Here is a 14723-nt window from a genome sequence, read left to right as displayed (position 1 = left end):
CCATTGTTTAAGCACTGCTTCCAGCCAAGAGTGATACCATATATGCCCCATAGCTGCAGAAAAGGCTAACATTGTTATCTTTTTACAAAAAAACAGCTGAATATGAGAGGTTTTTGGACCAATTTTGTGTTCTCCATTCTTTAAGCACCGTTTGAGCACCGGCACCGTTTCAAAAGTACCGATTTGGCAGCGGTATCGGATAAAACCTAAACGATACCCATCCCTATTCATAATTTTTAAAAAATATTACTTCTTTGGATCAAATGTATTTTTTCTTCATTTTATGCCCACATGGATTTGCACTTGTATCCAGTAGTTTTGCTCCTCTTGTACTCGAGCCCTTCTCTTCCACGTTTCCTGTCTTGTGCCTCTCGAGCTGCGCGGCGTTTCTTTGCTTTCAGAAGAAACGGTCATCCACGGTGCACGACCTGAATGCTCAGTGACAAGATGAGCACTCAGGGATAGTCTGAGTGGTTCCTGTATTTCAAAGATGATGTGCACTTGTGTTTGTCCAGTAGCACTCGGCACCTTGTGGGCAGGTAATGGTTACTGTTGCTGTAGAATACAGCAAAAATGTTTTTTCTTCATATTCTAAAGCTTATAAAGGCCCATAAACAGAACTGTAGCACAGCAGTTTATAAGGGCATGTAGCAGAACACCATGTGAAATATTTCTGTGTTCTGGCCAGTGTGACTTTGTGCTGCTACAGGAACATTTGGAGATTACAGTTTTTTCTGATTGCTTAAACCCTAACTGTGATTCCTGTAGCACAATCTCTAAAACTATTCAGACTTATAGCAAAACCACTCACTGAGTTTGCAAAACTAAAAGCACAAAAACTGCTTTGCACTCAGTTTGCAATTTTGTAACACACACTTTGCAAAACTGTAGGCACAATTCACTGCACAACACTCAATTACCAAATTTCCAACACACTCCTAGCAAAAGTATACACATGTATGGCTATCATTAACACTAATTTGCCAACTGTCTGGCACACTTTCACATGTGAAAACTTTTTTAGATAATTAGTTCACTTTGCAATCTGCCTAAGCACTATAATACAGGTAAGCTGTGTGTGCGGAGTACAATGGAGGGAGCAGGAAGAGTGAGAAGTAGAGGAGGCCGAGGAAGAGGATGTGGAGGTGAAGAAGTAGGATGAAGAGGACGACAAGGACAAGGAGGAGTGGAGAGGAAGGGTAGGAAGAGTAAGAAATAGAATTGCTGATAACATCAGAGCTACAATAGTGGACCATGTCATCAACCGTGGAATGACCCTGAGAATCGGTTAGTACAGTCACTTCGCACAAAGATTTGTAGCACTGCCGTATGCCAATGAGAAACACACCAATACCATTGATGTAAAAATACTGAAATTGTACTTTACAGAATTGCTAGATGACCAGATGCTGGGGGCAGAGGAAGCATGTTCACTGCAGACCAAGTAACCCATATAGTCATTATGGCGATTGCAAATAATCCTATACTTGGAAATAAACACTTGTGTTTGTTTTGATGTGTTTGAATAAACACCAGTACTTGAAGTTTGGATCCCTCTATGCTTATGGATCTATGACAGAAGTATGAGCTCAAACTGACATAGCCTACCTTGTGCACAGAGAAAGCAAAAGCCAGATGTGTTTTGTATTCATACCATCAGTGTGCAGTTGGCGCATTGTGTGCTTAGTAGATGATGGCGTGTGTACTGTTTGATACGGAAACACCATTTTTACGAAGGTGTGAGGAGTTAATCTAGCTGTGTTTGCTTTTGCAAGAGAACTACAATGTTTTGATGATTGGGTGACAGGTTTTCTTATTTGTGTGAAGAGTTTTGCAAAATTAGCCAATAGTTACAAAAAATGTGCTTAAGCAATCAGAAAAAACTGTAAATTTGGGATTTAGCAAACTGAAAATGTCAGAGGGATCCGCCTTCAAATGAATCATTTCACAAAACGACTTAAAACCTCTTCAAAGAGTTTTTCCTGTGTCTGACCTCAGCTCTCTGTTTTTCTAACTGATGTTACTTCTAAAAGTAAAAAAAGTTTAATTCATCGCATTCAGCAGTAACGTGAAGCGATCCAAGTCTTTGATGGAGGGAGTCGATTTTGCGACATGTCACTGGCACAAAGGCTGATTCTGGTCATCTGGATGTTTTCAGGGGGAGAAACGTTTCGTCATCATCCAGGCGACGTCTTCAGTCCCAGCTCACTGCAGGTTTCCCCAGTCTTATAAACACTACATTTGCACCGGCCTGCCCAGTTTCTCAGTCAAATAGGAGCTCAAGGTTTCAGCGTCAAGATCAGGAGAAAATCTAGAAGTTACTTGAAATGATTTTGTATTAAACAGTCTAACATTTTGACTCATCAACCAAAGGTGTTCTACACAACTACGCTGTAGCTGATATATCTTATTTAACCTCCTATCAGCTGTCTCAGTGAGTATCCATCCATCCAGTGGTGCTTTAAAGATTAATGTAGACCAATCGTTCTGTGTGTGTGAACTACATAAACCATGAATCACTGTTTCCTTGGCTGTTAAGTGGGAGATAAACTCCCTGGTGTCTCACTCTCGTCACTTGCTGTGTGTACAGAGATGTACTTGGCAAACTCCGCTCTGCTGTTCCATCTTCACATAAAGCAAACCGACAACTGTACATTAATTGTTGAGTGCAATAGTAAGTCTGCCTGTGCCAGTTTAAGCTGCGAGGCTTAACAACGTTTGTGGTGGAAACATTGTGCTTCTCATTTTTTCAGTTTGTTTTCCAAATTCTGAGCGATTTCTGTGAAACGTATTTCATTCTTGGTGATTAGAAGTAGCTAAAGATTCTTTTTGATCTCCGTGAGGCATGAAAGACATTTTTACACCAACTCGAGCAGCTGATGTTTAGCTCACCGTTAGAACCAAGGTTTCCCGTGTCAACTCTCAACCAGTGACTACTTCATGCACGTGTACCGGAGTTCGAACATTTTCGGTTAGAGGATCAAAGAGTCTATTCACACTTATAATTGGTTACATGACTGCAAACAGCAGCAATGAATTATGCAGCAGTTAGTTACGGCCAACACTTCTCAGCTCGTCTTAATGCTGAACGTGTGATAATCAGGTCAAGGACAGACTTCTCAGTCTAACCAGCTACCTGAAGTTAATCTGCACTTCAGTCCTAGAGTACAGCAAGGAGGGATTGTGCTGATCAGGCTTTATTAGCATCCATTAGATCTCCAATTATTCTTTACTCTGTTGTCGTGTAGAGGCCAAAGGTATGTGTTTGTGTGTTTGCAGAGCTTGGTGTTGAATGCAGCGGTGTCATCAGTCATGAAGTCGGTCTATTTATACTTGTTGTTATTTCCTGACGTCTTTCTTCTCTTTTATAATTTCTTGAATCTGTTTCTTCTAAACTAACTTTTGTCCATAAGACAAATATGGACGGGTTGATTTTGTTGGGTTCACTTCATTGAACCTGAGAACCAGCCTGTTCATTTATGTCCTCTGTAATGGTCATTTGTTTTGGGTCTGCATCTTTTGACTTATTCAAGCCACCCTACTAAGTCCCGATGGACATCCTGCGCTTTCCATTGGTTTCTCGTGCGTTTAGGCTTTTAGCTCCAAAGAGGAAGAAAATCACAAAGTAAACTGGGAAGGTTCATTTTTCCTTGGTTCTCAGGAGGTTAATCAAAGGTTGTTGGACATTAGGGTCACTGTAAGCATGAAGTTTTCTCAAAGGTGGCTTTAAAATGCAAGACAAACGAGGATGAAAAGAAAGGAGGAGCTCTGTAATTTCTATTTTTAAATAAAACCTCATTTATTCTGTGACACTTCTACTGTGTAAGGCCCAGAGGAATATTCAGGAAATGTTATGTAATGCACTGTATTCAACTACTCACTGGCTGGACACTTCTGTCAGAGCTTCGGTTCATACTGATGTGAGAGCATCTCCACATTCATGATGCAAGGATTGATATCTGAGCCAGTTATCTGGTTTCACTTAACCCAGCATTTGTAATCAGGCTGAGGTAGTTATTAAAACAAACCTCCAGCTGTTAGAGATGGGCTAAATCTGTGATAATATTTCTGACAGTATATATATTTTTAAAACTATGATGTATACGGCCTGCAGACAGCAGCAATTCTGAATGTAAGTAGATGAGGCGGCGTCTTTCTTTTCCACTGAGCTACCACCGCTGATGACACACTTCCTAATTTAAAGTGTGAATCTATTGAAACAAGGTGTCAGCAGCAGCATTGTAGAGCAACAGCAGTGACACATGTCAGAGGTAAGAACAAAGCACGGGTAATGTTTTCCCTGGAAATTCATTTCACAATAACTGAAGTAACTGAACCATGAAACTGCAGGAGCTGCGCATAATAAAACATAATGTTGTATGTTGGGTCGAGCTTTTTAACCAGTTGCTTCAAGCACTGCTTTTCCACCAGTGATCTCTGTCCACCGTTTATATTAAGCCTCTTTGATACCAGGAAGGAGAAGGAAACGTTGATCGTGTACGTCGAAGGTATCAATGCTCGATCATTAAGACGCAGAGCAACAGAATATTTAGATTTTTATTCTTTCTGTTGCAGCCTGCGTGATGTTTAATGAGAGAGGTGCCCAGTTTAGCGTCGTCTATTTAGGCACATATAACAATCAAATTTAAGGCTACGTCCACACGTACCCGGGTATTTTTGAAAACGCAGATTTTTCTATGCGTTTGCGCCTTTCGTCCACACGTAAACGGCGTTTTCGGTCACTGAAAACGGAGATTTTCAAAAACTCTGTTTTTGCGTTTACGTGTGGACGAGGTAAACGGAGAACATTTTTGACGTCACACTGTGCGCCACGTTATTGTTTCGGTGAAATTAATTTCTACAATGGCGGACTTTGACAAAATACTGTTAATTTTACTCTCTGCAGTGTTTAAATGCTTACATATACACACACAGTTACTGTCCCTCCACACATACGATTCAGTTCTGCTTCTATGCCCCATCTTTGTTTACTCTTTCCCACCCAGGCTGACTTCTGATTGGCCAACATTTCTACACGGATAGGAATATAGCGCCACCTGCTGCTTTGGCATGTTACTAGCAGCGTTTTCCTTCATTTTTGGCTTTTATGTGTGGACGGGATTTTTTTTATAAACGAAAACGGAAAATCTTCGTTTTCAAAAATACCCGTGTACGTGTGGACGTAGCCTAAATTGTGGATAAAATTGTCTATGAATCTATATTTTTAACTCTAATCTATATACATCTATAATTTTTAATATAGATTTGTAGGATTCGTATGGAAAGACAAAGACTTGATCCAAATGTCAAAAACAAAAACCCCCTAACATCAGCGCACAGAGGTTTGAGAGTTTGATGGTTTTATACCTGTTGATTTCTTAATCATTGCTTTCTTGTTAATACCGAGTTCTGAACCAACCGTCCGGATGTTACACCAAGAAAGGAGACCGTCAGACTAGGTAGTGTTCAGTGTTCTGTTCTGATGCTGTGTGTATGCTACCTGTGTGATATGACGATATCTGATGACGATATGAAAACTTCTGTCGTTTCATATCGCGCTGTCTTTTGTTTTGTGGTGTCGCAAAATGAACTCTTTACAGGAATATTTTATATCGTTTTGATGGTCACTGTAGCGGCTATGACCACACTACGGACGGACAAGTGACTGTTTTTACACGTTGTCATTAGCAACAACGACGGTAAACCCAGCGTGTTCGTCCGCTTGTTTATTTTCCAAATAAACCTTTCACAATAAAGCTGAAGATGTCACGATCTGGCTGGCAGACCGTGGGGATGTGTGGGGAAGGAGGACCCAGGCGCGGTACTGTGTATAAACAGTGCGTTTATTTACAGTGATGGAAACAATAACAGTAAATTCCCGTGCTCTCCCGTGACTCCCGTGTCGTGTCTTCCCAAAAGTCCGTGCTCCGTGTTCTCCACTGCCGTGTGTCCACACACACCCCGTGCCTGCTGCCCTCCGAGGTTCCACGCTCCTCCTGAGGGGAAAATGACAGAGGCAGCCGTCAAGACACTTAATTCCAGTAGGCATACACTCAGACTTTAGCTAAGCAGAAGACTAACGTGGAGTCTCATGGAATGATCCCGCGTCGGTGGGAGCTCCAAGACTCTCCTAAGTAGCTCCCCCGACGAGCCCTGATCAGCGGCAGGTGTGTGGCTTCGGGTGTGGCCAGTCCTTCCGCAGGGCCACACCCCTCAGGCCTGCAGGTGGCTGAGCTCCATCCTCCAAGCATCCCCGCAGACATAAACACACACACTCACATCTACAATCATGGAGGAGAGCAGCAGCAATACCAAAATACATATAATAATCATAATAATAATATGATACATGACTGCTCAGGGATCCTGGGTCGCCCAGTCCCAGGACCCTGACAGAAGATCCTGTTGAGACTTTTTGAAATAAACTGAAATGATGACAAAATACATTATTCTCAAACATCACATTTCAGAATATGCATCAAACAAATGACCTCAAATAAAAAAAGGTAACTATAAATGGTGCCAGTGAGGATGAGGCAGAACCAGGTAATTATGGGTCAAACTGGTGTTTGACTGAGTGCTCGTATTTAAACTGCTATAAATAACTTGTTGGTCTATAATAGTTGAAACATGTGTCAGATGTGTCCCTCTTGAGCCCTGCACCACTTTTCTTTTTTACCTTTGGGTTTTGGGTTGTAGATACAAACACATACTTTGCCTTGAATGTTATTCACACAGAAATATGTGGCTTGAAAGTGAATTAACCTGTGGCAAACCCTCACGTGGACACCTGCAGATATGCATTGTGACTAAATGCCACATTGTAATTAGTTTGTACACAGACAGACAATCGTAGTAATGAAAGCTAGTGCAGACTGAGCCATGCTGAGCAATTACTTTGCTTTCAGTGTCATCGTAAGGCAGTGAAATAAGGAATTTGTCTTGCTATTGTTCAGTAAGCAGGCAAGACATATTGTGCATAATTTATTCCAGGCAATCAGTTGGTTTAAATGCTCAGAAGCACGCAGAAGACTGGCACAATGGAAGGTCTCTCAGCCTCATCATAACTTTGTCACTTATTCTGTGCGCTGACAATACATGTCATGTTACATTATTTGCCTTGGATGAGTGTGGGCGGGAAAGGCAAACAAGATTAGTTGATGCATGCACTTGTTTTTCTGTGAGGCCTTTAGAAATGGTTTAGTGAGTCAGTGCCAGTAGCACACCCATCAAGCTCATTTCTGACAGCAGTGGATATCTCTGAAACTGCTGGAGTAATTCTCTGCCGGCACGCTAAGGTTGCTTCGAGGTGGTCCATCTGAAGAGCTGCTGCTTGAGACGGGCTGGATTCCCCCCCCTAACCAGTGTGTGCTGGAAAATCTGCCTCCATTTCATTCCTTATATGCACTGTACACCAGCTGTGAAGCTCACTTTGGTTTCTGTGGGCTGTGGGTTAAATCCTAGACCGAGTTGGGGTTTGTTGGACTGAGAGTCTACACTGAGCGGTGCTGAACAAATACAACTCATCCTAAAAGATGTTGATGGATTAAGAGGTTTTATTCAAACTAGAAAGACAGAGGGCAGCAGTAATAACTACGACCCACACAGGTTTGAATCAGCTATACTACTTGTATAGTTACTCTTTTATAAAATCTAAATGCTTACATGTCACAGAATGATTAAAATTATTAGGTTAACACAGAATTTGCAACAACTATATTTATTTTCTTTTTTCCATTTTCCAGATTCGACCAATCAGAGCACGCTCAGTGTGCAAAGGCCTTTACAATATTGATGCATTTAATCAGTCCAGTAGTTTCAAGCCCGTAAATATAAAATTCCTGTAATTCCATAAAAAACCAAAACATAACGTGTACACTTGCATCATGTCTCGGTGCTACAAATGCACACTGCATTAGAGCTGGTCTCTCCAGCCTCAGTGTTGTAGACTATTGACATGTTATCAGTGCAGCTGCGGCAGCTTTGCACTTCCATGCTGATAGCCACTTCATCTGCTTAAACGTCTCCCTGGGGCTGTTAACAGCAATGGCTCTAACAAAAAGAGTAAAATAGGTCACCACTTCAGATAACAAAGCTGATTTGCTCGATAACTTTTACAGTAGAGGCTGTAATACATTGCACAGCCCCTTCAGCTGCAGCCTATTAGTGCTGATGAGCGCTTTCAGACTCTGTAACTCCCATATTGCAGTTGCAAGTTGTGTAACTCATCTTATTGCTTTGTTTTCAGTATCCAGTTTGTCCATGAAGACAAATGTTCTCCTGTATAGTTTCATGTTGACAGAAGACAAAATGGACTTAAATGTTCAGGGTTTCTGTTGTTAGCGCCGCTGTGTGCCCCTCAGCTACACGCTCCTGTTTTCTGTCCATCAGATTTGATTTAAAACCATTTTGCAATCAGTCCTGCTTACTTTACCTCACTGTGACATCAAAGTCCTCCAAACACAACTGATGCATGAGTGAGAGAGAGAGCGTGAGCAGTGTGTAGGTTCATGCTAATGTCAGCATGCTAACATAGTGAGGTCATGTTTTTACAGTTGCTCTATGAGCATGTCAGCTAATTTTGAAGTGGATGATCAGGTTTTCACATGAGAATTAAGAAGAACAGTAAAGTCATCGCAGTTCATCCTTGGACCATGAATATATGTGTTTCATTTATTTATCAGCCTCACGGAGGAATAATGAGTCACCTTTCATTAGCAGGTCATCCAGTAGCTATGAATATCTGTTCAAGTCATGTTCCACAGAGAGGGTTCACTCCCGTGACCTTTCACCTTCACGATAAGAAGCCTGTTAATCAAAGCAATTACAGTCTGTCCACTCAGTGACTACACAGGAAGAAACACTTAAAAATCCCTTGAAAAGCTCGTCTTGTCTTCTGTAATCTGTGATCTGAATGCGATGTTGCTCCAGACACCTTTCCTTTCCAACATGAGCTCTATAAATATACTAGAGGCTCTTTTTCAGTGTATTTGTTGGTTTCCATTCGTGTGACTTGTGTTATTACAGTCCATGTGCACATACATGGTAATGTCTGAGCTGACAGGTGGGAGGGAAAAAGGATCGAAGAGAATGAGCTGAAAATATAATAAATTTAAAAAAATTAATCCATTTAAAATATGTCAACATGGACTTTGTGGTTGTGGCCGCTACAGTGACTGAAACAAAAGGTTGTGTAGTGTTGCGTGAGATGTAGCACTAAAGTGTCACATCCATGGTTTAAATCCACCTGGCATTTGCTGGAACCTCCACTGTGTTCTTTGAGAAAAGGAAAAAAACTGTCAGTGACCTTGTTCTTTTATTCTTTGTTGGAGAAAATTTAGTGATGGAACATCGAAGCCTTTCTGCATGATAGCCCTTCAATTTAGAGCAAATACTCTCTGCTTATTGTAGAGGAGATTTGCTATCTGTCAAAATGGGCTTTTGTGAAAAGGTATTCAGCTGTTTTTGAGCTCTGCAGTGTGTAATGAGCAGCTTTTCATAGATATAAAAATTCAGTCAAACACACATTTAACTGCTGATTGTTGGTGTGACTGCAGGCTTCTTACAGGCCAGTTGTCTGGCTGATACAGTCTGTAGTACATTGCTTGCACGAAGATGAAATACTTGTTTTGACTCTAATAAAAGCTTTGTCTTGTTCTGTTTTCTTCCTAGAAGAACATGACGCTAAAGCCTCAGGAAGGCAGAGACAACCAGGCAGGATCCCTGCATAAGAAAACCCCTTCTAGGGTTCCCAATGGCCTGAGCCTGGAGCCCTGCAGGAACAATTTCCACCACCAGTCCTCAGACCAGGAGAACAACCCCCGCTTGGCTCACTCGCAAGGGAAAAAGAAGAAGCACCTGAACAAGAAACACACGATGGTGAGTTATGAAAAACCAAAGAAACCAGTAAGAGTAGAAGGACCATCATTAAAAACAGTTTTCTTATAAATGCTTGTTTAGTTTTAGTTTCCTTTAGTTTAAATTAAATGAGTACTTCACTTAACAACTGGTTGTTTACAGGCTCTGGAGATGACTGGCTGTGGGCTTAATGGAGCAGCTTTTGTTACACTGTGGCATTTGAACCAAAACCACAGTCTGTTCCTAACACTAACCAAGTTATTCTTATTACATAAACCTGACCAACGAGTCAATCTGAAAGTAAAAGGCCAAGCGCAGTGCCCAAAGGTCTAATGGGAATTCACACGTCTGTAAAAATGGCATAGCTGCTATATTAGAACACTTTGGTGGAAAGCACTTTATAAAGGAAAAAATCACATGGCATACATGCAGAGTTGGGACGCAAAAAGCATATCGACATTTTAAGGACTGAGGTTCGTCCTGTGCTTTAAACTGATGCTTGTTGAGCAGAAAATGGATCCTCTGATGGTGTCGATTTTGATAATTAATGCTAATTCAGCGTCCAGCTGTCAGATGCTCAGAGTTTTACTGGCACGTGTACATTTTACTGATCTGTGCGGTGGGGAAAAAGCTTTTATATTTTAAAATATTAATACAGTTTAATTGATACAATGTAATTTATTGATCTAAATCTGTAACATAATGTTACTAAAGCCATGAAATAAATATGACTGAGTCTGACCGATGTGCCCCTTTTTGGTGAGAAAAGTGGGACGGCCCATTTTTAAAAGTAAATCATTTGTATCGAGGATTTTTGGAAGTTGCTCGATAAAACATTGCACCTCTAATGGTTAAATCAAAGAGTCCAAACGCTCTACAAGAGTGAAGTCTAGCTCCTGTGAGGTGTGGGTGTAGTTTAATGTATGACTCAGAACATGTTTTTGTGTGTAGCAAGGTGACGAGGTCATCAGTGAATATTTGTGGCACCCTGATGCAGGAGCGTAGTTTACAGCACTGTCACACACACAGAGCAGCGTCGAGCTGAATATGCAAGAGTGTGTTTCTGAGCTTCACGAGGGAGAACCTACACACAGTTTGTTTCATATACACACAGTTTGTTTCATATGCACACACTTTGTTTCATATACACACAGTTTGTTTCATATGCACACAGTTTGTTTCATATGCACACAGTTTGTTTCATATACACACAGTTTGTTTCATATGCACACACTTTGTTTCATATACACACAGTTTGTTTCATATGCACACAGTTTGTTTCATATGCACACAGTTTGTTTCATATGCACACAGTTTGTTTCATATGCACACAGTTTGTTTCATATGCACACAGTTTGTTTAAATGTACACTGTGCAGTAACAGTGTTTCAACTTTGACCTGTTGGTCAAAAATCTGTGCATTGCACACATGTGGATATCACATAAGCAAACTGCATTACATCACTTACATCACATTGTTTTTCTTCTTATTGCCTCATACCTGCCTAGTTTTAGGGGGATTTGCTGAAGTCTAAATGCTGTAACTTTTTTCTCTGCTAGTGTTTTTTCAGAGTAAAGGAGTCATTTGTCCATCTTGCATCTTGTAATAAATGGATTAACACCTGATGAGAAGCTTTTATTGCACTTAAATGAACATAACGAGTTGCCTTCCATTTGAGTAATGTCATTTCACGGTTTTCTCCTTCGCTGCTGTTTGGAGACGAGCGCGCACGCACACGCACTCGCGCGCGCGCACACACACACACACACACACTCTTGAGCAGAGCTGGTGCCAACGTAAATGGCAGCAAATATTCAGTAATAGGGTCTCTTCAGTAATACATGTGCATAGCTTCCTTTGGCAATGTCAAAAATATGTTATATATGTTATGCTTTTATTTTATATGCGAGAAATGTAATGCTCAGCTGGCGAGCTCTTCAGTCTGTTACTTTGAGATCATGTGTGCAGCTCTCACAGCCTGTTTTGGGAGGGTGTTGTAACTGTTTCGTGTCCTTTCCTGTTGTTGCTATTATGGTTGTCTATAAAAAATACTCAGATATTAATATCAAAGGAAGATACTCATTTACAGCAGTATGGATGCCGACAGTGCTGTATGTTCACACAGCTCCTCCCTCACTCACAGCTGAAGTAGTTAACATTCATAACGCTGATCAGTGCTTTAGGAGGGATGCCAGAAATCAGTAAAGCTCCTGTTTCAATAACACTGAAGTTAACATGTGCAATGTAAATGTTAGCAGTTAGCTATTAGTAATTATTTACAGCCACAGTTGTAATCTCTTATAGTTGACATAGCAGCTTGTGCACTTTAGTTAAATAAAAGGTGAATAATATTTGCAGGCTGAACAGCCATGCAGAGCAGATTACTCCAGATTACCAGTGTGGAGAAGTAATCTGAGGGAACAAAGAGTGAAATTCAGAGCAGCAGAATCAGAGTTCAGGGCTGAGGGTGTAAAGAGCTGCAGATGTTTAACTTTAACTTTCCTGTTTGTGCAATCAAGTGTTTCTTCTTTTGTTGCAGCCGGCTGTGAGGTCAGATTGGTTCAGTGTTTCATACTGAGCTTCTTTATTTTAGCATGACTGTGCCGAGTTAAAAACTGTCTAAATTCTTTCATCTTTAATAAAACGATCAGCATTGCTGCTTTACCAGGTGTAACTATGAAGTTTAACTTCCAGGCATCCATGAAAACAAAAGTTATTACATTTAACGGAGTTAGAAGTTAGCAGGAAGCTAGCAGAAGTTAGCTCGCTAGTTTCGCTAGTTACCTAAGCATGATGTAGCATGTTCTGACTGAGAGATTTCTGAAAAAAATCAAACGTACAGCTCTGCTATCACTTCCAACATAAATGAAGACAGGAAACTAAACAGCAGTGACGTTTGTAGGGTTACTGAAGTTGGGCTAGCTGGTATAGAATGATGTGCTACGTGATCGCTAGCGACACAGCTATGTTAGCATAACATAAACAGTGAAGCTGGAGGACGAACACTAACACTTTTCCACTTATAAAAGTTAACGTGAAGGTTCCCGATGGTCAGGGACAAATGCAATCGCATGGCAGGATGCTGTAAACAGACCAAACTTCAGTCAGGAGAACAACTGAGATAATCCATCCACAATACGAGGTTAGTCATTAATATACTGCAACAACATGGGAATAGAGCAGCTGCCAGAGAATTCAACATTAATGAATCAATGGTACAGAAGTGGAGGAAGCAAGAAGAATGAGTTTAATAAAGTTTGATTTATCTGACTGCTTTGTTTCGCTTAATGTGCCTTATAATCCCGTGCACCTTATGGTCCGAAAAATACGTACTGCACACTGCAGTTTAATATTGCAAAGCACCTCTTTTTAACTTCAGTGGATATTATACATGGTTATGCTCAGGATATGTCAGCCCATTTCTACTGGAAATGCCTTTTGGTTAAACTTTCAGCAAGGAATTTGCATTTGCACTGTTACATTTTTATAAAGCTTTAATGTACATAAAAACCAGCTTCTTGTTTAAGTGAAAATAAATGGAAGGTTGTCTTTTTGCGCTAGTAATGTTGTGGAGTTGTATTTTGTCTCGCATCAATTATATCGTCAGTTATATCGTTATCGCAAATTTTCAAATATATATCGTGATAAATATTTTTGGCATATCGCCCTGCTCTACCCCTGAGCTTAATCTTCTGTGGTAATTGTACTGAGCATTTTCTTTGGTATCAAGTTCAAATTTCTAGTCTGCAGCTATAACAGATATGCAAACAATCATCTTTGATTGGTTTTGTGTTGCTATGACTGTGATTGTGTATTTTAGTGGAGAATGACGATCAGGTCCAGTCCTGATCTTCTTAGCAGCCAGCGTCTGCGGACACATTCAGACACGCGTGCCACATTTTCTCCCACATGTGAGCTGACATGCAGGCGAACATGCAGGCGAACGTTTACTCGGCGTGCGTCACCACAGCGATGGCTCTGTCTTGATAGTGGCAACACTAATGAGTTAATTGCAAGGCATTCAAGGTTTTCACTGGTGAGAGCTCTCCAAATTACAATGGCACACTCTGATCTCAGTAAATATCCTAAATGATTGTAACGATTACACTGCAGATGGTTTGGATAATGCAATCCGCTGGCTGGCGTGCAGCTGTGACGCACAGCTACAGTCGTCTGTGTTGAAAAAGTTTGTTTGTTTGCAGATCGACCCGTTCACCTTGATGCTCAATAACAACCTAATCTGACATCTGCATAATTGAAAAGATCATCATCTGTGCCTTACTCCACCCCTTTTTGTCCTCTTTGAGGAAAACGAGCTGCAGTGGAACTGCGATCTGTCGTTTTTGGCCTTCAGTATAAATAAATGTTAAGTCTTTGTCCTAACACAAGGTTAAAATTTTAAATGTCAGAGGTTTAATTGTCCCTGCGGTCTGAATAGAGTGGCTGTTATAAGTGCTTCTGTTACCTCTGACTTTAAGTAGAGTGAGAGAGAAAGAAAGATGAAAAATTTGATGTTAAATAAAGCAAAAGGTGTTTTTTTTCCCCTTTTTTTCTTCTTCTTTGTTCCCCTTCCAGCCAAGTTTTCAGATTGCAGCGAATGCTTTCGATCTCTGGCACTGACCCAATGCACTGAGCTGAGATACTGTAAGCTCAAGGGGGGAAATAGAGAAATGTTTATAAGCGCCTCTGACATATCGCCTCACAGTGAAGAGCCCAGATAGAGGAAGCTTCAGTGGAGATGGATGAGAGCGCAGTAACAAACCACAATGATGACTCGCTCCTCTGCCTTTATCATATCACAGTTTGGTTTTTGTCTTTTGCTCCGGGGGATTGTTTTTGCTTAATTGTCACTTGTGCCATATTG

At 40.9% G+C, this 14723-nt stretch overlaps 1 protein-coding gene across 2 annotated transcripts in view; it reads left to right on the top strand.

Annotated features, from left to right (window-relative positions):
* The window catches only part of auts2a (activator of transcription and developmental regulator AUTS2 a), a 351431-nt gene that overhangs the window by 75867 nt on the left and 260841 nt on the right, over nt 1-14723 (top strand). The window contains exon 3 of one of the 2 annotated variants that reach the window (XM_082549595.1): nt 9676-9879. In XM_082549595.1, the coding sequence (XP_082405721.1) occupies nt 9676-9879 (204 nt within the window). Of the gene's footprint in view, nt 1-9672; nt 9880-14723 lie in introns of both variants that reach the window. The other variant, XM_082549594.1, reaches the window with a different exon arrangement.

The sequence above is a fragment of the Aulonocara stuartgranti genome (assembly GCF_965226115.1).
Source record: "Aulonocara stuartgranti genome assembly, chromosome: 10".
Taxonomy (NCBI): Eukaryota; Metazoa; Chordata; class Actinopteri; order Cichliformes; family Cichlidae; genus Aulonocara; species Aulonocara stuartgranti.
This window is presented reverse-complemented; position numbering and strand designations above follow the sequence as displayed.